General features: G+C 45.3%; 1 protein-coding gene across 6 annotated transcripts in view; it reads left to right on the top strand.

Moving 5' to 3' along the window:
- Positions 1-24,463, top strand: part of LOC129834538 (transcription factor 12-like) — a 98,564-nt gene that overhangs the window by 59,744 nt on the left and 14,357 nt on the right. For 5 of the 6 annotated variants that reach the window (XM_055899630.1, XM_055899627.1, XM_055899629.1 and 2 more), the window contains exons 7-13: positions 2,757-2,892; positions 3,419-3,471; positions 18,137-18,236; positions 18,969-19,108; positions 19,694-19,838; positions 19,960-20,030; positions 24,314-24,419. In XM_055899630.1, the coding sequence (XP_055755605.1) occupies positions 2,757-2,892; positions 3,419-3,471; positions 18,137-18,236; positions 18,969-19,108; positions 19,694-19,838; positions 19,960-20,030; positions 24,314-24,419 (751 nt within the window). Of the gene's footprint in view, positions 1-2,756; positions 2,893-3,418; positions 3,472-13,531; positions 13,784-18,136; positions 18,237-18,968; positions 19,109-19,693; positions 19,839-19,959; positions 20,031-24,313; positions 24,420-24,463 lie in introns of those variants that run through there. The other variant, XM_055899632.1, reaches the window with a different exon arrangement.

Consider the following 24,463-nt stretch of genomic DNA (forward strand, 5'->3'; position numbering starts at 1 on the left):
TGGGCCTATGTTCCCAGTGGGATGAGGTAATGAACAGGGCTGGGGTGTGGGGGGAGAACGGGGGAGACAGTGGGAGGAAGGGGGGAGAGGGGTTGTGAGAAAGAGGGAGAGAGAGGGGCTGGCGGTTTGCTGTGTTGCCGTGGCGGCAGCAGTGCTGTGTTCAGCAGGTAGCTCCTGTGTGCCTCCTGCGAGACGATTACCCTGATTAAAGTGACAGGATGCAGTTGACAGACGACTCCCATTATCTCCTCAAATCTGCGTGACATTTCACAGTGGAAGATGATCATTGAGATGTGAAGAGGCTTGGGCAGAAAGGCCTCTGATTCAGGAAATTCTTGACATAATAAAGCCTTGTGTCAGGTTTTGGGCTTTAGCAACATGATTGACTGCAACGTTTGATGCAAGTGTGTTATTGGAGTACTAGGGGAGGACATTTTCTCCTTCTCCTTAGACAGTCACACACTGACTACAGAACAGAACAAGCCTTGGCTGTAAAACTCAATTTCACTCAATTCTTTGTCTGTTTTCTTCTTCGTCTCAATTGTCTCTTTTTTTTCTCTCCAGAAAATCAAAGATTCTGGGTTTAGTTTCATGAAAGCATAACAACATTTTCTGTCATCTTTAAATAGAATTCTGATGATTTGAAGATCTATGTAATCACCAACCAATAAACCCTGGCCTCGCTGGAGTTTCCTCTGCTTTACTATGTGTACTGTAGATTACATGGTAATTGGTATTTCATTTGACCTCTTGTGGCTCTTGTATGGTTTTTGTTCCATGCAGTAGTTTCTATAAAAGAAACGCCAGCTAATATTTCTGGGAGGATTCAATATCATTGAACAAAGGCAGCAGAAGTGAGTCTGGTCTGGTCTGTTGTGCCATGTCAATGTCAATGCAGTGGCCTCTGTGACAGGTTGTCAGTTTGCAGAGCCCGCTTCTCCCCTCATTTCTACTGTTGTAAAGCAGTGGCAGACTTGATTTTCACAGGGCTTGATGGCCTTCATTCCAATCTGTTAAAATCAGAATCAATAGTATTTTTAGAATACCACCTCATTTTGATGTTATTATGAGGGGTTTTGATTTTAGGATTTTGGGGAAATATTTTGTATTTATCGTAGGTGAAATACCCAGGGAATCCAGATAATAATAATGATGATGAACATTTTTGGGGCCAATGACCAAGGTCAAAGCCATCCCTCTGACCTATGTTAGTTTAACCTCATTGGTTACCGTGTCAATCCCCAGGCCTCTCAGTCTACTGTAGTGTTTCCTGGAAGCACACGAGGGCTCCAGTCTCCAGAGCAGCTCTCTCCTTTGAGGTATCCTCACTCACCTCGACTCTCCCTCCTTCTCCACTTACGGTCGGCAGCAAATCAGACGAATTGGTCCAGGCCGTTAATTGTCCTGTTTTCTGGGGGCACAGTGCTCACTGGAGTGGATACTGGCGGAGCCTGAAGGCTGCTGGAACCTTCCAGAGGATGCCTCAGCTCAGTCACATGACACAGTAAACAGGAGAGGAGGGTGCTGAGGACTCAGGACTCCAGCCCACTAATCTGGGCCTGTCAGATCAGAGGCAGGTTTTGGGACAGCTCTGTGTCATCTCGGCTCTCCTCCACTAATTGGATACGTGTGCCTGAGATCAGACACAGGTCCAGCAGGCTGGTGGCCTGGTGAATCCCAGGTCTCTGGGACGGACATTTTGTCCAGTTAAGCCAGCGTGGTTTTTGGGGGAGCCCACAGATCCTGCGATCAGACTGATGGTTTAATGAGCCTTGAGCTGCCCTCCTCTCACCCCCCTGCACCTCCCTGCGCCCCCTCCATTCAAAGAGCTGCTCCTGCAAGTCAGGGCATGTCCCTGGTTGTGTCTGAAGATGCCCTCAGGCCGTGATCGCTGCTGATCAATACCGTTCCACTGCAGGCTGGAGGAGAGGGAAATCACTAGGTCAGACTGATTGGATGGATTTCTCCTTGGAGTTCAGTGGAGCTGCTAACAGTGGAGCACACAGGAGTACACAAATGACTGTGTGTGTAAAAAAATAGTAACTGAAATGTGTATCTTGTGATTAGATTTCTTATGCTGATGCTCCATAACACAGCACCATTTACCAGCATTATAGAACAGTAAAAACAAATCTGAATGTTTTCATACGAACATTATACCTTTTGTCAGCTCCACATGAAGCATTCATTAACACATATCTATGCCATTTTGAATAAGAACTCTTTTACTACTAAGTGGACATGCATTAATTGAGGTGTCTCATCTGCTGCTGTGAAAATAGGTATTTACTGTCTTTACCGTTAAAGAGAAATGTATTTTGTCTGAGGGCAGGTTGTTAGTGAATTATGGAAGCATAACACACAGTGGCCCCTTATTCCCACTGGAGCACATCTCCATAAAGATGTTCAATGGATTGATTCATGCTATTTAATAGATCATTAGGGGAATGGCTGATTCATGGCCAAGTGTCTCACTGATAATATTTGACAGTGCATGAGATCACCCCCTGACTGAATGAGTACCCCCTCCCTCATCTCTCTCTCTCTCTCTCTCACACACACACACACACACACACACACACACACACACACACACACACACACACACACACACACACACACACACACACACACACACACACACACACACACACACACACACACACACACACACACACACATACACACATACACACACACTACTTTCACATCTGCTGTTCTCCACTTATCTGTTGTTTCTCTGTTGTCTCCTCCAGGCCAATCTGCGGCCGGACATTGGTCTGGTGAGTCCTGGGCCTGTGGCCACATCGAGGAAAACGGTCCCTCCCTTCTACCCTCCCTTTACCGGGGCCAACCCCAGAAGACGCCCCCTACCGGACCCTACTCCCATTGGTCAGTGCCAATTAACCCATACTTATAGAGATACAGAGCAGGGCAAGTTATCCAGTCCCTGACAATGGCATTATAGTCTAGTATCATGTTTAGAGCAGTATGTGCTGACACAATTCTAAACCTCAGGCTGACCAAACGATGTAGCAAAGACAAAGCCAGAACACTTGTTTTACTGGATGTGACATTTGTAAGAGACCACTGATCTGTTTTCACTAACTCCATGAACAAGCCTGCAGGAGTCCCTGTGTTTTCAATGGATTAATGACTTTTGCTTAGCCATTTAAACTCCTAGTTTAACGCTAATAATGATTATCCTGGTGATTTCAATAGAAATCTTCTTTATACCAACACGCACAAATTGTTTTGGTTTCGATTTGACTTGATTGTGTGCAAGAAAAGAACGTTAGGCCGGGGAAGGCATCCTCGTCGTTCCCTTCTTTATGCCAGTGTGTGAATGAGCTGTTGTGTTGTTTACATCCCACAAAGGCCCTTTCTATTGCCTCAATCCTGTTTTATCTTTCCACAGATCCTCTACAAACAAAGAAAGTTCGCAAGGTCCCTCCTGGTCTGCCTTCATCTGTGAGTGGAAGATCATTTCATCTGCCTGCCATGCCTCTCATATATAAATAGATCTCTCAGTGAGCTTAACCAAACACACACACACACACAAACAGACACAAACAGACACACACACACACACACATGCACACACATACAAACACACACACACAGACAAAGAGAGCTGTTGACAAAGAGAGCTGTTTTACTTGCTTTCCTTGACTCTTCAAAGACGTCCTCTGCAGTGGCACCGTCGGTACCTGGTTGATGTGTAAGGGAGCCCATAGCCCTGCCTTGCTGTTTTTGTGTGTGTGTGTACTAGAGAGTGTGTGTATGTGTGTGTACATTGGTGTGATTGATTTTGGGGTCTGTCCTGTCACAGCGTGGTCTCCTCAGCTCCTCTCCTGGGACGCGGGGCTATGCAGGGCACGGGGAGCAGAGCTGTCAGAGCGGATCCCAGGCGCTGCTCTTTTGATGTTTAATTAGTCATTATGTAGCCAAACAGGAGGACAGACAGAGATTAATAGTGCAGAATCAGAGACATTTCCATGGGTAATAATCCCGGTGGAGCAGAAGACATTAGAATGCAGAGGAAGTGTGGAGCTCAGCTTGCCTCCGCCTGGGCCGGGCCTCATTAATATGCATAAATCACTAAGTCAGATGTTCATTGTGAAAAACCTGGTGGATTCTCAAAGCGGGCGATTAAGCCTTGCCTTAACTTCCCATCCACTGGTACCGGCCGATGCTTAAAAAAAAAAAAAGCAACTGGTTTTAGCAGAGATCCCTCTTTACTATTGTGCTGAAGGCTTCATCCCCAGAGAACAAGAAAGGGGCTTTGATGAGGGTGGCTCAGAGACTGGATTTGCTTTTGGGAGTTGTGATAATCGCGAGCTCCACCGCTGTTCCTCTGAAATCAGATATGGAACAAGACACAGGACATAAAAGAGAGAGATGTGTTTTGTCTCTGAATTTGTGTTTGAATACTAGTTTGTCAGGAACAGAGGGAGGAAAGCAGCAGAGTGGGAAACGCGTGCTGCCTCTCCCCTCCTGAAGTAGGTGAAGGGGATATGGGGGGGGGGGGGGGGGTGCCAGGAGACAGGGAGGGAGGCAGAGAAAGATTGGTTGCCTTGCGGGGTACATCTCTTTGTTGTGTAAATGGGCGCAGGGCTTTTATTTGTCTCTACTTAACACATGGGCGCAGGTGCACTATGTGACTCATAACAGTAGAATCAAAGCAGTACAATCCTGAATGGAATAAGCAGAGGAGCTAATGCAGCTTCTTCTTCTGTCACTCTGTGGAGAAGACGAGTCCTGGATCTTGGAGGAGTTGCTCTCTGATCCCAAGACAGAGCCAAGACTTTAACAGGGAAAAGGGGGCTGTTTTTCTCTTATTTCCTCTGGTTGCAGGGAAAGATAAAGAGAGAGAGCCTGTGGTATGGGTGGTGTGTGGGGATGGAGGTTGAGTAGGCGGTGATGGAGGGCTTGTCTGGAGGCTTTTAGAAGGTGTTGTATGGGCCTGGTGGGAGGGGATGGTGAGGAGATATGAGCTGCAATAGCTTGTCTTGCAACTGGCTTTAGGTGTTTAGAGGTTATATACTGGCTGGTAGGAGGTGTGTGTGTGTGTGTGTGTGTGTGTGTGTGTGTGTGTGTGTGTGTGTGTGTGTGTGTGTGTGTGTGTGTGTGTGTGTGTGTGTGTGTGTGTGCGTGCGTGCGTGCGTGCGTGCGTGCGTGCGTGCGTGCGTGCGTGCGTGCGTGCGGTGGTGGAGTTTAGGAGTGTCGAGGGCACAGGCGCACCTGGAGCAGAGCAGGGTTGCTGGGGGCAGCTGTGCTGTGCCTTGCCGTGTGAGGAGCCTGCAGTGTACCTGTAATGCAGAAATGCAGCTGGATGCATATGCTGCTGAAAGGCTTTTGCTTGTGTAAGCAACCAGGCTTCACCAGAGGCCTGAAGAGCTGCTTGATAAACAAAATGAACACAATGCTTCATATCATTATTTCCCCTACTGGGAATTCTCTTTTATTTATTTATTTATTTCAAACTATTTATATATTTTTTCATCCTCACCTAAAAATGGTTGAGGGGGTTTAGATTTGAAGAGCGGTGTGTTTTTAATGAGTGGCTGATGTGTGTATATATGATGTGTGTATATGTAGGATTTATATTGCAATCATAATATTTATGGGTGCACATCCTCTGTGCATTTAGGTTGTTCCCCTGCAGTATATACCAGGATGTGGAGGCCATCTGGGAGAGCCAGCCAGCTGCTGATTGCAAACATTCACATGTTTATACCCCAATCTCATCTCATATACACACTTTTTCCTTAACCCACTTTTGCAGTTAATTTTACGTACTTGCTCCTTTTAGGAGACAGGAGCTACTGTACAGATGTAGGATCTTAATTTGATTACTCTTTTGTTACTGTGAATTTTCCTGCACAGCAGGAAATGCAAACTTGCAGTGTTTAAAGTCATGTTTAAAAAGTCTAAAGTTTGTAATTTCCACTTTGAAATGTCAGACTTGAATTGCCATAACGAAAAATGTGTCAACCCCTACAAAACAGTTCCATACATTTTTAACCACATAATAATTTACATTTCCTGTTGTTGCAGGATTATTATTGTATTATTCTGGCTCAAAGGAAGATCCTACATACAGTGGGGAGAACAAGTATTTAAAACACTGCCGATTTTGCAGGTTTTCCTACTTACAAAGCATGTAAAGGTCTGTAATTTTTATCATAGGTACACTTCAACTGTGAGAGACTGAATCTAAGAAGCCCTCCTGTTCTCCACTCATTACCTGTATTAACTGCACCTGTTTGAACTCGTTACCTGTATAAAAGACACACACTCAATCAAACAGACTCCAACCTCTCCACAATGGCCAAGACCAGAGAGCTGTGTAAGGACATCAGGGATAAAATTCAAGATCCATGCAAGAACTCACCTCGTGGGGCATCAATGATCATGAGGAAGGTGAGGGATCAGCCCAGAACTACACGGCAGGACCTGGTCAATGACCTGAAGAGAGCTGGGACCACAGTCTCAAAGAAAACCATTAGTAACACACTACGCCGTCATGGATTAAAATCCTGCAGCGCACGCAAGGTCCCCCTGCTCAAGCCAGCGCATGTCCAGGCCCGTCTGAAGTTTGCCAATGACCACCTGGATGATCCAGAGGAGGAATGGGAGAAGGTCATGTGGTCTGATGAGACAAATATAGAGCTTTTTGGTCTAAACTCTACTCGCCTTGTTTGGAGGAAGAAGAAGGATGAGTACAACCCCAAGAACACCATCCCAACCGTGAAGCATGGAGGTGGAAACATCATTCTTTGGGGATGCTTTTCTGCAAAGGGGACAGGACGACTGCACCGTATTGAGGGGAGGATGGATGGGGCCATGTATCGCGAGATCTTGGCCAACAACCTCCTTCCATCAGTAAGAGCATTGAAGATGGGTCGTGGCTGGGTCTTCCAGCATGACAATGACCCGAAACACACAGCCAGGGCAACTAAGAAGTAAGAAGCATCTCAAGGTCCTGGAGTGGCCTAGCCAGTCTCCAGACCTGAACCCAATAGAAAATCTTTGGAGGGAGCTGAAAGTCCGTATTGCCCAGCGAAACCTGAAGGATCTGGAGAAGGTCTGTATGGAGGAGTGGGCCAAAATCCTTGCTGCAGTGTGTGCAAACCTGGTCAAGAACTATAGGAAACGTATGATCTCTGTAATTGTTAATATTTGGTACAGAAACCTTTGTTAAGTTCTGCTTTTCTGATGTATCAAATACTTATGTCATGCAATAAAATGCAAATTAATTACTTAAAAATCATACAATGTGATTTTCTGGATTTTTGTTTTAGATTCCGTCTCTCACAGTTGAAGTGTACCTATGATAAAAATTACAGACCTCTACATGCTTTGTAAGTAGGAAAACCTGCAAAATCGGCAGTGTATCAAATACTTGTTCTCCCCACTGTATGTAGGTGTGTCACCAACTTTGTCAGCCTGATAATCACCATTTCCCTCTGAACAGTAGATCAATAGATAAACTGTGTACATAGTAAAATACAAATAAAATGAGTAATGTGGCACGAACATGATGTAGTACAGGGATCATCAACTAGATTCAGCCTTTGGTCAGGGGGCCGGAACTTAATTACAAATAATATGTGGACTGCAAATTGACCGAGAGAATCAATCAATCAATCAAATGTATTTATAAAGCCCTTTTTACATCAGCCGATGTTACAAAGTGCTGTACAGAAATCCAGCCTAAAACCCCAAACAGCAAGCAATGCAGATGTAGAAGCACGGTGGCTAGGAACATTTTTCCTAGAAAGGCCAGAACCTAGGAAGGAACCTAGAGAGGAACCAGGCTCTGAGGGGTGGACAGTCCTCTACTGGCCCAAGCAGATATAACATAAAACATAATCATTTCAAAGCATTTTGTATATTGGGGAACCCTGATGTAGTGTATATGTGCACTGGAGTCCACTAGTCCCAATTCAAACACATCATTTATTGCTTCTGATACTTATAGTAAATGTAGATCATGAATCCAGTACAATGCACACAAACACAAGGACCTTAGCCATTGCAGATGATCAGAGGTTGACTGTATCAGTCTTAAGTCTTGTAAGGCTTACTTCATGATACAGTGGGCTGACTGTGGTCATAGCTAGATGTATCACTTTGTAAACTGAGCATCGCTCTGAGTGAGGACATAACGGGTTATCATTGGATGGACAGCATGCTGGATGGATGGACAGGAGCAGGGTTGCTGACGGGCAGCTGTACGGGCACCTGCGTTAAGGGTCCGTCTGACAGGGAGACATAGGAGAGAGACGCGCTGCGGCGGCAGCTCTGTGGCTCGTGGGGAAAAGCTGTATCTTGTAGGATAATCATGTGTAGCTGGGAGGCCATTGCTGGTGTGTGTGTAAATAGCCAGGCTTTTTTTACGCGCCCTTGTCACTGGCATAACGGCTTGATGTGACACTTCCTCCATGGCTGTGGCGACGCTAGTCTGGAGGAGGGAAAGAAAGAAAGTGGCGGGAGAGGGAGGAGGTGGGGGACAGAATCAACTCCCTTCAGGGACTTTTGCTAGCGAGAACCCTGGCTGTGAATGACAAAAAAGATTGTAATTTGCTTTTGACAGATCACTCAGACACCCTTGTTTCTGAGAGACTTTCACTTAGCAGGGAAACAGGGACTAGAAGAGAGGAAGTCTGCTCTGCTCCGGGCTCTGAGACTAAGACCCAGGATTTTGCCTCGCAGTGTTTGGGTGAATGACACACAGAGGTTATCTCCTTTGTGTGTGTGTGTGTTTAGCTGAACTCAGAGAGACTACAGCTCCCTTTCCTCGATGTGCTACATGTATTTTGACTAGACAGCCATCTGCAGGCGGAGCAGGATGGTGCAGGAAGCAGAGCTCATTTTGGGTTCTCTTTGAACCAGGGCAGGTCAGGACCTGGCAGAGGGCAGCTCTGCGAGTAGACGTGCCTTTGGATGAAACGCGTCAGCAAAGCCTTCTGCAAATACAGCCAAACAATCATTGTTTGATGTGGCCCTTTCATGTAGGCATGGTTGTATCGTCTCAATTGATCTGGATTTCCTTGTTGTCTGGCTATTTCACAGCATCAGATGACTTACCAGACAACATTTGTCATGTACTGCACCTCAACATTCTTGTATCAATTTTTTTTGATTAAGCATTTATTTTAATTTCTCTCTTTTTTAATTCAAGAAGGATTTTAAGAGTATGGTCATTGTGACATAGCTGACAAGACTTTCTATGGTCATGGAATGTGGGTTGACATGGTTCATTTCATTTTCTAAAATCAATTCTAGAATATTTATAGTACTAAACAGAACAGGACTGTCTTTCTGTCTACCTCTGCCTCCTGGCTACAGACCAGCTCCCATCCATCTCTGGGTTGGCATGATGCCCATTATCTCAACACCCTGCCCGTCCTATCAGGTCAGCAGGTCAGAGTCAGACCACCAGGGGGCAGTGTGGCAGGCTCTGCTGCTCTGCTCTGACCCCAGTCTGAAGACCCTATGGGGGTGAGCTCATCAGATGGCTGATTAGATAGATGCCCCTCGTTTGACTGGGATGATCCTGAACAGAGATCCTCACCCCCTCCCTCCCCGGGGCCTTGCCTGGGTGTGTTTATCCGTCTTTGGGTTGCTCAGATTTACCAATGACATGAGAGGCGGAGATAAAGGAGAAGGCCAACAACTCCAGAGGTCCCGGCTGCTTTCATCTAAAGGAGAGAAACAGAGTTAAAAGAACATGAAGCAGAAATGAATGCACACATTAAAGTCATTACTCGCATTTCGGCCTGTAGTAAATGATTAATGTAGGGCCTGGCTGCGTGAGTGCACCACGTTAATGCAGACCTTGGTTTTAGACTGCTGCCTGCCTGGCTTAGCACGGTGCTCTGTCAACAATCACTAGTGATTAAGTTAACAGAGTGTTAGTTGGACGTCGTTTAACTCTAAACCACACCAGAGTGGCCAGTGGGGTATACTACAAAGCAGGATCAATGAGTTAGCCAGCTAACTTGTCTTTTTATTTGTATTTTTTTTTTAGGTAAGCTTGAAATGAGTATGGTCTAATTGACTCAACAACCAAAAGCACATATCTAAATTTAGCCTTCTTAATGAACCAAAAAATCAAGAGTTATTCCTAGTTGTTTATCAAAGTTAGCTGGCTAACTCATTGATCCTGCTTTGTAGTATACCCTCTGGTCTAAGAGAGCGTCAACAGGTGAAACTCACGTTATAGGCTGTATCTGCAGAACCAGTTGTAGGTCAGTTACCCCACCCCCCCTAACGCAGTGGAGGGTTTCCTCATAGTGTGTAAGTCAGAGCCATGTCAGGGCGCTTTGATTGGATTGGTCCTTCTTGGGTGCCTGGTTGTGCATTGGCCCAGTGAAAGACTAGAGGACACTGGCAAGAACACTGACTACTGTACTAGGCTGAACTGGATAGAGAGGCTCAGTCTTAATGTCACGGCTCAGAGATAGCCTCCATCCATCCAGCAGCTTTATTTATGCGTATTGGATCTCTGTGTTTGTGTGGTACACATTGCCGTTGTCGTGACACCCTTTCATTGGTTCCAGAGTCGTTTTTGATGACTGAGAACAAACAAAGAGACAAGGAAGGAATTCAATGTGATGTTGCTATGGAGCTAGAGCAGTGTCCTATCACTAAATAACTTTATGAGCAGTTGTTTGGGGGACGGAGGTTTGTATGTCCGGGAGGATTTGGATGACAAAGGGCAGAGTTGATGAAAGGGAGTTGGGTGGAGTGTTATTTTGTGGTTCGTAGGGAATTTGGTTCAGATCATATTTGGATGGGAGAGAGAGAGGGTCTGTGTTCCAGCCTATGTTGAATGAACTCACAGAAGTGTAGCGGTGTACTGAAAAAGATCATATGAGGCATGTCTGTGGGCTGGAGATCCATGTTAACTCTGGGGAGGGTAGACTTTAGAGGGTGTCTGTCTGCCTGTCTCTCTGTGTCTGTCTCTCTGTGTGTCTGTGTGTGTCTCTGTATGTCGGCCTGTCTCTCTGTACGTGTGTGTGTGTATCTCCTATGTCAGGTTAATCAGTCAGCCAGGCCAGGAGTGGCTCAGCCAGGATTACCATAGCTACATGTACGTATGTCTGGCAGAAGCAGCACTAGAGGAACTGTATGTTGACTCAGTCACACAGAATGAGTGCTATATAAATAACTCTAAAGCACCTTTCTGCTTCATACACACATGCAAAGCGTTAGGGAAATAAGGTCAGGGGGGAGTTGAAAGAGGAGGAAACGTGTCTGTCGTTAGAGATTCAGCAGTTAGAGATACTCTAACATCTGAAACTGAAGCAGAGCCAGTAGCACTGCACGGTATGCCTGCTCTGGAACAGCCTACAGATGAGAAAATGCCTGTTCTGTGCTGATTTATGCAGTTGTAAATCATTGGAGTTAACGTGTAATATATGTGTAATTAAGTCAAGGCAAAGCTTTGTGTTATGAACGTCTTGTGGGGTTTTGGGCAGATTAAGAACCCCCTCAGCACCCCTGCCCCCCCAAATAAAAACCAGAGCTTCTTACAGGAAACAATCCCCCCATCCCGTCTTATGACATCATGGCTAAATCCATGCGTGAGATGGAGGTGACCTCAGTGTGTGGATTTGCGGTGGATCTTTTTTAACACCCTAACAAATCCCAGGGGGAAAAGCATGGCCAGTGGCTCAAATGTGATTAGAGGGGGGAGTTGTGTGGACAGGTGCATGGCTGGGTGGCTGCCAGTGAGGTAACACTTGGCCCACTTTGTACACTGATGCAGACTGGTCCTGTTTCTTGGTGACTGATGGGGCCGGGCCCAGGTTCAATGTTGATGAAGTGATAGAGGGTGGTGGTCTTAAAACGATTGGTGTTTAGGATGAGATCTGACATGGTTCAGAAGCTCAGGAAATGAAGTATGACAACGTGGGCGTCTTCTCGCTAATACAGCTAATATCTGTTTGTCTGTTAGACAAATGTAAATGATCCCAAAGTGTCACTGTGTTTGCAGCTACATGTTGTATGCTGTGTTTGTGAGTAGTAGTAATGCGTCTGCTTTTATCAATGTGGAGTCCATCTCTCTTTACTCATTCTCTTTGAGCTTTCATGTGTTTTTTTCTCAGCATGGCCTTCTGTGTCTGGACCTGTTTTTGGACCCTTCGAACACACATTTTCCTTAAAGCATCAACTTGAAACGGGTCCAGATATAAAGTGGTACCAGCATGTAGACCCCAGTGCCTTGGAAGAGTTTAAAAGAATCTCAGAGAAGAAAGAGGAATACATAATAATAGTACTGAAGGAAAAACATAATAAAGCCTCGTTTTCTTTGGGAAAGGAGTCTTTCATCTTTCTATAACAATAATGCTCTCAATGAGTGCACAGGACTGTGTTTAGTCCAGGAAGCTTCTACTGGCGGACATGAAAGGCTCCAGGGAGGCTGGATGGAGTGGGCTTTAAAGGCACTGTATGGCACATGGGTCAGTCCTCCTCTCGCCTCGCTCTTCCTCCTCTTCCCTTTCTCCACCTCTCCTCTTTCTCCTCCTTCAATGGAGGCTGACATGGAACAGCAGAGCGGTCTGAGAGTGACAGGCAGACAGCGAAATGAAGTGGCTGTGGCTGTTTTGGTTGTACCCCTCTGCTTCCCCCTGGCCTGTGGTGTACGTCTGAGCGTGAGGCCCCCGGGGGTTTAGGAAATGGAGCATCACAGTTCTGTTGCCTGTCTGACGTCAAGGCCCGGCCCCTCTGCAGCTGTGGCGTGTGTTTAACAACTCTCTCTGTTTACAGTCACCGTCGTGACAAGGGGGTTCATTCTGACTATAGGGAAAGTGTAATTGTTATGGAAGCACACAGTATACATGAACATTCTCACTAAGACGTTCTACAACATTATAAACGTTTCTTTCTCCTTCTCCCTGTCTGTTTTTATGACTGGGTATTCTGCCTAAGAAATAGAATCCAAATTTAATTTGAGGTCTTATTTTTCCTTCCTTTTTTCTTTTCCTTGTTGAGAGTCCATTTTCCCATATTGGTTGTTAATTGGTATAACGTTGAGTGTGGGAACAGGTTCAGCTCCTGTCCAGATAGTTGTGTAGAAACCCTATCCCTTCATGTTACCTCACCGCTAGCGGACTAATTCAGTTATTACAAAAACAACAGATTAGTCCGCTCAGGATTAAAACCTGTGTGGGAGAGCATGTTTATTGCAGTTATTTACTCAGTAATTTGTTTGCTTTTGAATAACATAAATTAATGATATCGTGCCCAAAGCTAAATAGTTTTAGTTCAATCTCCCCTGCAGAAAATGTAAATGTTTATTTTTGGGAGTTATCATTTTTTTCTCCTCTTTCTAAATCAACTCAAGCATTTGTTTTCTGTCCCACCTCCTCGCTTTATCCCCCCCTCCCTCCGGTTCGCCTCCCCTCCCCCGATCTGCTTTCCTCTTTGCCTCAGCACTTATTAGGCTTAAGGGGAAGAACCATTTCAGCCCCTCCCCTTCTCTCAACCACCCCCTAACACTGCGGCGAATGGTTCAGCCCTGTTTTGCATAAGTTTCCTCTGAGTAGATCCATGTGTGAAGGGCCAGCCCAGGACTGAAAGAATTAGTCCCTTTTTAACGGGTTCGATGTATGTCTAGGGAGAAGGCTTGTGTGCTGCTGCTGCCGTGCTCTGAAACAGTACACTTGCTCCAGTCATCAGTATAATAGCCGAAGCTATCATGTATTGCGCCTACCCTGTCCCTGGAATGGGCAGCAACTCCTTAATGTATTACTACAACGGGAAATCGGTGAGTTCTGTCTGCGGGAGAAAGAGAGGGAGAGCGTGTGTGTGTGTGTGTGTGTGTGTGTGTGTGTGTGTGTGTGTGTGTGTGTGTGTGTGTGTGTGTGTGTGTGTGTGTGTGTGTGTGTGTGTGTGTGTGTGTGTGTGTGTGTGTGTGTGTGTGTGTGTGTGTGTGTGTGTGTGTGTGTGTGTGTGTGTGTGTCCACGTTTGTAATTGGCCCTCGGGTATGGAGTTGCAGAATATTGGGTTGTCCGGCTGCATAAGATGTTTCTCGGCTCTAGAGTATATCACTCCTCTCTGCTTTACTCTCTCTCTCCCTGCCCCTTTCTCTCTCTGTCTCTCTCTCTCTCTCTCTCTCATTTTCCCTCTCTCCTCTGTGGACTGATTTTTCTGTTGCCTCAGTTACAGCTGTGTGACAGTACCATTTGTTTTTCTTTGCAGTTCAAATAGAGGACTTCATTTCTTTCTCAATATGTTCTAGACATGTTATAGCCTGAATCTGTTAGATGGTTCACTTCCTTTTTTTAGCTAACCATGTATGTCAAAACTTAAACTTAATTTCAGCACAGAATTCTCTTTTAGAGATAAAGCAGAACATAAGCAAGGCACATCGATTGTATATAAGTAGGAACAGAACTCAATATGTGGATGTGTGTGGTTGAAAAAAGTTAAACACATGTTTTTTCCTCTCACCTCTGTTCGTAGACAGATGAAAATATAGTTTTTTTTAGCTGTGAATTTATTTTTACTGGCTGGTTGGTTCAGCACTGAGACTGGGTTGAAATAATAACATGTGGGAGTCTGGGAATGATTACGGAAAAGAGGCTGCCTGTTGAGGTTAGACTTTCCTGTTTGTAGATTGAGCTCTGAGCACCAGCGTTGCTGTTATTCCATCTGTTTTTAATCACACCGGCATTCTGGACTCTACAGGGAGCCTAATGTGATTCCTGGATTGCTCAGTAAAAAACTCTTTGATTTCTGTGTTCCTGCAAAAACTTTATTTTATGTGTGTATGTGGGAGAGTGTGTAGTGTGCGTGTGTGTGGTTGCGTGCGTTTGTGTTTCGGTTTACCTGCCTCTGAGCTAAATTGAGTTTCCTCAGATGCTTTCAGTAATTGTGTCACAGGTGTAAAAGTCTCACTGGTACTGCTGCTGAATAAGAGATGAGCAGAGAAAAGTCTCTTCCTGTTTCTCAGATTCTCTCCAGAGAGCAAAAACACTGAAACACCCACTCAGCTTCATCAAGAAAGACAACTCCACCTTTCAGAGTCAAGGCCTCATTGGACCTCATTCTCTGATTTAAACCAGGAAGTTGAACATTTCTATACCATTGTGAGATTCACTTTTATGAGGTCAACATGTTCAGGCTTGTGTTTTAGCCCTCCTCATACCCCATTAGGACAATACCCTTTGTTCCTACAGCACCACAGATCGCTTTGATCTTTTTATATTCCGTATTACCAGGAATGTCTTACAGGCCAGGAGGGAGAATATTGGGAACGTGTGGGCAGCATGGGTCAACTTTATGATCCAAAGCAGTCGATAAATAACTAACCAATAGCAAGCTCTTTATCTTCTCTTCATCGGTGGAGAGATAAATAGTGTTTATTGTGAGCATCAACAAAACTCACATTTACTTGTTGGAGTTTTGAGAGTGATTATTGTTTTTATGGCAAGAGCCTTAAAGTCTTTGATTTCTGTGTTTTATGGCGTATGAAGTGTTTTATTTCCGTTGTTTCCTCCAGTTCCATAGAAAATGAGTAACCCAAGCTTTAGAGAATTCAGATATTTGGGAGGATTTGGTGGGTGGAGTGTGTTTTTCTAAGGTGTGGCCTTTCCTGTCTAATATCCCTCAAGTGCACTGAGGACTGTACCAAGGAGGCATCCAGTAAGTGACTGTTTTTCTTCCCATCTCAGGAAATATGAAATAACTGTTTACAGCACAAGATAACATCGGGTTTTGCCTCAGAGTTTAAAATTCATGTTGACAGCTTCCCACGTATATAACACCTGATATCACCTAATTTATCAGAGTGCAGGTGGTCTTTGAAAATTGTGTTTCTTGAGACCTAAATGTTGGAGTTTTTAAGCATCAACAGCTTGAGGCTTGAGATGTCTCTGTTAAAGGGTTGACTGGTACCAGGCTGCAGCGCTCAACATGCCCCATCAGGAAGGTGGTTCTGGGGCTGTGTAGCAGGGGACCATTGTGTTGGAGCTGCGTGCGTGCCTTTTAGCCTCTATAAGTGTGTTAGATTTAGACTTGAAAAGAAAGGCCCTCGGGCATGGTTTGATTCCACATAGTGACGTGCAGAGACAGGATACTGTGTTGACACCAGCAGCCCACTGCTCTCAGCTGTTCTCTTTTGTGAGTTTTTACTGCGGTGATCATTTATTTTTAAGAGGTTATTTTTGCCGTCGTCATTTGGTGTATCCATATGTTGACAGTTTTAATGTTTTTTTCCATATGCTGTTTTGATTGGTGTGGTGTAGAGATCAAAGGCGGGTGCTGCAGGCTGGTGATGTGTGGAAAGGTGTGGAAGGACTCATCAGCCCTCTCAGATCAGCCACAGAGAGTCTCAGAGAGTTGCAGAACAAAGCTCTGCCAAGAACCTACTGTCCCCATTCTCTCCAATCTGACAGTGAAATCTGATGCTTTTTGATATTAAGTCAAACATGAGAAAGCTCAGTGTATGAACAACAAACCCTGAATTAATGATTGCTTATGGATTATGATGGCTACAGATATTCTTAAATTAAACGTGATGCGGAAAATATACAGAAACTAAACAGCCAAACTCCAACAACTGTGCTGGTCCTGCTAGCCCGGGCTCTGAGTGATGTCTCTTTAATTCATGTGGTAGTAAAAGGAAACCCAGGCGGGCCCTCTCCTCCAGAGGCTAGGGGAATGAGGCGCCCGGTGTTTGGGTGTTTTATTAATGCCTTGACTGGCTAGCCCAGTGTAAAGAGGACAATTAGCATCATCCACCGCCATATGCTGCCCATTGAGGCTCAGACTGGGACAAAGCCAGGGCTCCTGTGTGAGGCTAACCTGGAATCACCACGGGAGTCCCCACACCCTAGGTCACATGTGCGAGCCAGAGGAGCCAAGAGATCCCCTCCCCTCCCTGCAAAACGACATGTACACAGGGTGCTGGAGTTACACACACAGCTAATCACATGCTCACACACACTGCTTGCTCAGCAAGACCCCACGGCCCTGGGTGTTGGCTAAGCTGACTGACTGATATGTCGTTCACATGTGTGAGTGTGTATGTGTGTGTCTTTCTCTTGACGTATGTAGTAAAGTGATGATGAATTAAGTTGGGGTTGTGTCTCATAAATAAGATTATTATTCTTCAGTAGGACAGCAAAACATTCTCTCCAAGCCCACTGACACATCTTGTTGCATTAGGAAGCAAACTTTGAAGTTCTTGAAGGGCTCTGTTCACACAAACAGATGAGTATGCCATTAGGTCATTAAAAAGGAATTTATGTTGCTGGTGACTAGAGGATGGGTGGGGGGTGCTAGGTGGATGGCAGGTCTGGTAGGGACCGGCCCTCTTTGTGGCGTGGTGAGTTCACTAGCTCTCTCTCCCTCCATCTGGAGTGGATGAAGTCAGAGACCACATCACTAATGTTTGGCCTCACGACCCTTTGATCCTCCCACCCAGCCTGGCACAGCCACAGCTGCACAACAGCCCTCTGTGCCTCACCGCTCATCCCCTCCCTCGATCCCTCGCCAGCTCACAGCCAGGTAGCAAAATGAAGAAAAGCACAGGCCCCATATTTTATTTTCTGATTTGATTTCTGTTTCTTTGGCGTGCTGGTGAAAGTGTGTGTGCTGGTGTCATTATAGTTCCATTAAGAGCTGAGACAATCTGAAATGCAAACACCCCCTGATAATCCAGTCCTCCCTCCACGAGCCTTCCAAATGAGCCCAGCTGCCACACCACTGGCTTCTTAAACTGGCACGGCTCAGTTTGTTCACTACATTCATTAAAGTAGACATGATTCCGGCTTCAACATACAGCGCTACTTTACAAAGGACAGTCGTGTAAGGAATAGGGACAAATTTAGGCGAAGGTACTCGTTTGCATCTAATGATGGTTAATGAAGCCGTCCTTAATGCACTGGCTTTAGATTGTGATCAACCCACCAGGCAGGGTGGTGGGGCATTAGAATTGTTCCTCTTCAACATCATCCTAATAACTCAACCAAATCATCATCATTATGCTCCTGCCACATACAGTGAACAGTCACAACCTACGTCTTAGAGGATAACGACTTGGACAAAATGCTAGGCTGCCCTGTGCACCTGCTGTTGTTATTCATGTTAATAATGTCTGTTTTCTTTTGGAAGGTGTATGCCCCGTCTCCCAACACAGAAGACTTCAACAGAGATTCTCCCTCCTACTCATCTCCCAAACCCCCCAGCAGTATGTTTGCAACCACTTTCTTTGGTAAGTGATTCTGACTTAAGACAGTCTCTGTCATGGAGTCTAAAGAACCAGTATTATCTGTTTGTGCAATCTGATGCGCTGTCTTTATCCATTTCTTCTCCTGCCTCTTGATGGACTGTGTAACCATGAGAAAATATTTCTGGACAAACATCCTAACATTACACTCAGTCACTCTCTCTGTAGTCACTCTCTCTGATGTTGCTGAACAGTTCCAAATGTTCAGCTCGATTTAGCCATTTCTTTCTTCTGGTAGACAGTATTTCACTGAGCCTGGTCTCAGAGTCGCTGGTCTTTGAAGGGATGGGGTTGGTTTCTGTTAGCCAAGGGAGGCTTAGTGTTATCTCAGCTGTGTCCACGACAGGGCTTGTGTTTCAGTCCTAAGACCAGACTGGGAGAGTGAACAACCCCCTTGTGTGATCCAGCAACTCAGCAGAGAGGAGGGTGACTGCCCTCTGTGGAAAGGTCTCTCTGGGCTCTCATAATCAAGCTGTGTGTTGTGGTTTGCTGTTGTGGTTTGCTTCACGGCGGTTCAGGCATATTGAATTTTATGTAAACTTGACTTTGGTTATTAAACTAAAGCCATTAAAATGTCTTTGCTCCCTTCTGGAATCAAATCCAGGATGTCTCTTCAATTGGATGATCCTTTTGTTACATGAGTCATTATACTGTAAAGAATAGGGATGAAACTCAAAACAGATCAATTTCAACTCAACTCTTGTTTGTTGTCATTAGATGGGACCCACAACTCTTCTGATCCGTGGAATTCCTCCAATGGGATCAACCAGCCTAGTTATGGAGGAATGATGGGAGGATCTTCATCTCACATGCCGCAGTCAGGAAATTACGTCAACATGCACTCACATGACCGCCTGGTAAGCAACCCAGCTAGTGATGTCTCAATGTTTCGCCTACCTATTCTTAGACAGTCTACCCCCTCCCCGTTAAGCTCTATTGCCCCATGCTCATAAAACATTTGGCTTGCATTGGTTTCAATTGAATATTTGTGGTGTGCAATATTGCCCAGAAAAAGTCTAGCTAGGGGAAACACTGTGACTGATGCGTATTCAGCCTCCATGTCCTGTTCTGCCCCATCAGAGCACATCCCCTCCTCTCTGCTGAGCCCGTAGTGAGAGTGGTTGGTGTGAGCTGTGGCCTGGCTATCTCTCTATCTGATGTTGCTGTCTGGGCAGTATCTGTGTAAGACACGGCTGACCCCCTCTATCAGTGTTTCAACTGCTCTGCCTGCCCACTGTGTCTCACTGGGACTCACAGGGAGCCTGCAGCTGCTGCCCAACCAAAGCCCTCTGTCTGTCTGGGCTCCACATTCATATAACCTCTCTTTTATCAAGTGATATTTTTCACCATGCACAATGCTATTCTTACCACTGAACAAGTGTATGCACACACAATATTGCTTTGTCCTGATGAACACGTGTTTTGTCCTCTTTTTCTTTCAGAATTACCCTCCACACTCTGTGTCGCCGACAGACATCCATGCCAGTCTTCCTCCAATGTCCAGCTTCCACCGCAGCAACGCCAGCACTTCACCATTCGTTAACCCAACACACACCCCGCCTGTCAACACCACCGACGGGGTCATGGGTACGGCGAATATTTGGTTGATCTACTCTTAAATATCAATAGGCGAGATAAATTCCTATAATGATGTTCTCTTCTTTAATCTATGCTCTGTGTTATAAATGTCCTCGCCTTGTTTCTGTAGTTGCTCCAAATCGGGGGAACGCCTCTGGAAGCCAGCAGACTGGAGATGCCCTGGGCAAAGCCTTGGCTTCAGTGAGTACAGCACACCCCTGTTCTCCTCCGGGGAAATGAGAAAGCCTCAAAAGAGATTTAGAAAGAAACCATGTTACAAATCCACAGAGGTTGTTTGTTGGGAGTAAAGCCCTATTGGTTTACTTGTAAATGGAGGCAAAATCCATGCAGCACTTAAAATTGCACTCTCTCCCTCTGAATGCCAGTTTGATTGAGGCGTTAGGCTTACATGGATGGTTAGGAATCCTCTGTGGATATCCCTTCTAGGTTGGTCCCCTCTCTGGGTGTGAATCCTGTGTTCTTGACTACAGTACCTTCTCCACTCACTTTACTATCAAATATATATTTTTATTTCTATGTTAAATTGAGATGGTGCATTATATTAATGGCCCTCTTCAGTCTGTAAAGGAAGTGACCTCGGTGGTCACGATGGGTATTAAGTGCTATAGTGAATGCTGATTAAATAAGCCCAGAGGAATGTGTTTGCAGTTGTTTCTGGGCCTAAGCCTGGATAATTGTAGACTTAATCTCTGAGTATACAAGAAAGGAAATTGTAAAAAAAAAAAAAAAAAAAAAAAAAAAAAAAAAAAAATTGCCAGTTTGAATAATCCAGCCTTGGTATTTGTTCCATTTTCGATCATGTCTCCCTGCACGTTTGACACACAGTAACTCATAAACCTTTGTGCTACTGAGGATGAAAATGTCCTCCGTCCAGTTAGAGCCCTCTTGGTTTCACAGAACCTCACAGAGAGCTCTTCTGTCCCTCCTTTTACTGATTATTTCTCATTTTAATAACTCCCAGAACTCATCTGTAACCCGGCCTAATATACACTACATGACCAAAAGTATGTGGACACCTGCTCATCGAACATCTCATTCCAAAATCATGGGCATTAATATATAGTTGGTCCCCCTTTGCTGCTATAACAGCCTTCACTCTTCTGGGAAGGCTTTCCACTAGATGTTGGAACATTGCTGCGGGGACTTGCTTCCATTCTGCCACAAGAGCATTAGTGAGGTTGGGTGTTCCAATTCTTCCCAAAGGTGTTTCGATGGGGTTGAGGTCAAGGCTCTGTGAAGGCCAGTCAAGTTCTTCCACACCAATCTCGACAAACCATTTCTGTATGGACCTCGCTTTGTGCACAGGGGTATTGTCATATTGAAACAGGAAAGGTCCTTCCTCAAACTGTTGCCACAAAGTTGGAGACACAGAATCATTTAGAATGTCATTGTTTGCTGTAGCATTAAGATTTCCCTTCACTGGATCTAAGGGGCCTAACCTGAACCATGACAAACAGCCCCAGATCATTATTCCTCCTCCACCAAACTTTACAGTTGTCACTATGCATTGGGGCAGATAGCGTTCTCCTAGCATCCGCCAAACTCAGATTAGTCTGTTGGACTGACAGATGTTGAAGCAGGATTCATCATTCCAGAGTTCTCACTGCTCCAGAGTCCAATGGTAGAAAGCTTTACACCACTCCAGCCGACACTTGTCATTGCACATGGTGATTTTAGGTTTGTGTGCTGCTGCTTGTCCATGGAAACCCATTTCATGAAGCTCCTGACGAACAGTTCTTGTGCTGACGTTGCTTCCAGAGGCAATTTGGAACTCGGTAGTGAGTGTTGCAACCGAGGACAAACTATTTTTATGTGCTTCGCGCTTCAGCACTCGATGTGACCTAGAATTTCGCGGCTGAGCCGTTGGTGCTCCTAGACTTTTCCACTTCACAATAACAGCACTTACAGTTGACTGGGGCAGTTCTTGCAGGGCAGACATTTTACAAACTGACTTGTTGGAAAGGTGGCATCCTATGACGCTGCCAGGTTGAAAGTCACTGAGCTCATCAGTAGGGCCATTCTACTGCCAATGTTTGTCTATTGAGATTGCATGGCTGTGTGCTTGATTTTATTCACCTGTCAGCAATGTGTGTGGCTGAAATAGCCGAATCCGTTGTCGGGGAGTCCACATAATTTTGTCCATATAGTGTATCTCACCTCAGAGAAATGAGGTGAAAAAAAAGCTAACCACCATAACTTTTAGTCCTAGTAAAAAGTGAGAGAAGTAGGATGTGTAAAAGCGTAATGGGTTTACATTTGGGAAGTGCTATGGCTCAGTGGTGCGCACCCGAAAGAGAAAAGTGTGCGTGAGGGTGTATCATAATCACAAATTAAGTATTTTTGTATTCGTAGACTCAATTCTATTAGCATGACAAAGCTGCAGTGAAATGGACACTGTTGGTCTGGGGTGAGACGAGGGGTGGGGAGGCCAGGGGGAGCGAAGGGGGTTCCTAACTGCTGTGGCTCAACTCTGCGGGCCGCCCTTTGTGGGCCTTTTGTTCTCCGGCCTTTTAAACGGGCCGTGCTTATTGGCCCCGCTGCCCGGGGGAGCGTGACCGATGTGGAGGCGGAGCCTCATTTGTTGTTGGTAAAATGAGTCGTGTTGCAGTTTGAATACAGCAGAAGTAGCCCGGGACCTGAAGAATGGCCCGTTGTATATTGCAGGGTCAGGAGTCACGGCTATAAACGGCCCGCTTTAGAAAGAGAAGAGATATTGGCTAATTCGTTTTGAGTCCCATTGATTTGAGACATACACTTGTGATCACAGTTGATGGTCATTACTTCTCAACAGGATTGAGTGTCTCAGGGTAAAGATACTGAACAGTAACAAATGCTTTTGACTGAGAAATGAGAAATGAAATCCCCACAGGGAAAAACATCACTTTTGGTACACGGAGTGACATGCAATAGCCAAACCATTTGGATTTTCAAAAGTTGATTGAAACACAAAAGCTTGGTGATCAAGCTTAAAAGAGAAGATTATTAATAACGGCATTCCATTGTGTTTACTGAAGTTAAACGGTTTCCTTTGAGTAGGATGGGATGTTTACTTGGAGGGAAATCCTTCTGGATCTACTGTTAATTAATGGGAATCAAACCTCTAATACCCTGGTTTACTGGGAGACACTTTCCATTATGGCACAAACTATCCTCTTAAAGGGAACAAATCAGGGATGTGTTGTCTGCTTTAATCCAGCATTTCTCTAAACAAATTAAATCCCTGTGAAAGTTTTAGAGATGTAATCTGTGTGCTTCAGAATCACATCATCCTCTCTCTCTTTCTCTCGCTTTCTTTCTTTCTCTTTCTCTCGCTCTTTCTTTCTTTCTTTCTTTCTCTCTCGCTCTCTCTCTTTCGCTTTCTTTTTTCTCTCTCTTTCTCTCTCGCTCTCTCTCTCTTTCTCTCTTTCTTTCTTTCTTTCTTTCTTTCTTTCTCTCTCTCTCTTTCTCTCTCTCTCTCTTTCCCTCTCTCTATCTCTCTCTCCCTCCCTTTCTCTCTTTCTCTCTCGTTCTCGCTCTCTCTCATGATTGTCATGTTGCCCTAAAACCTCATTGACCCAAGCTTAACATTCCCCACAAACACAGTGGAAGGTCTGTACATGCTACGGTATGGTAACAGAGGTCTTCTGCCATTGAGAAGACATAGTTTTTTATAGTCCATACAAGACACCTCAACTGGTCCGATCTGAGTGTATACTACTCTTCCACTTTTAGTGGTTGTCTCCCTTCACGGGGGCTCAGTTCAGGGCGTGGTCTAGTATGGAGAGGTGCGGTGATGCAGCTCATTCAGGATAACCCCCTCTGCTCCATCACTATTGGGGGATTAATGCTGGCCTTTGTATCTCTCCCTGTCTATGGCTCCACCCTGGGTTTATACTGGAGTTATATAGCACCATGTTAGAAAGATATTAATGGGATCTAGGGCAGATTTTAGTCCACTTTAGCTTTAAAGGATTTCAACCGCTTTGTTCCTGTTTCCCCCCAAAGTAAAGACATTGACTTTCTCCTCTAATAGTGTATCAGCCATATTACTGTAGATACAGTATTTGTATGATATTATCTATGTTGTGGCTAGTGGAGAGATCTACATAAAACAGCACTAATCAGAGCTGGTCAGAGCCTTCAAGTGTCGCAGTGAATATGGTTTGCGGTACCCTTTTTTTTGCTTTCACTGAAGCCACTGCTCACCGTTAAAGGCCCATATGTATGCTCTGAACATTTTTATGGGCTCCCCGGTTGGAAAATCCCCAGAATTGATGAGCCAATTTCGGCCGTGCGCCGGCGGAAGGATGGTGACACAGGCTATAAAAGTATGGGGAAACGATAGGTTGTGATTTTAAAGAGCTGCATGTTCTGCCTTACTGACAGATCTCTCTCTTTCTCCCTCCTTCTGTCATCCCCCTTACTCTCGTTCCCTCCGTTCCTCTCCCTTTTCCCCTTTCTCTCTCTCCCCTCTCTCTACACAGATTTACTCACCTGACCACACCAGCAGTAGTTTTCCATCCAACCCCTCCACCCCTGTAGGATCTCCGTCGCCCCTGACTTGCACAGCAGGTGCTGCTGCCTCAGCAGGTACAGTGGTACAGTGGCGCCCCCTCTGGAAGGGCAGGTAGAAC

Source organism: Salvelinus fontinalis, chromosome 35 (genome assembly GCF_029448725.1).
Source record: "Salvelinus fontinalis isolate EN_2023a chromosome 35, ASM2944872v1, whole genome shotgun sequence".
NCBI lineage: Eukaryota > Metazoa > Chordata > Actinopteri > Salmoniformes > Salmonidae > Salvelinus > Salvelinus fontinalis.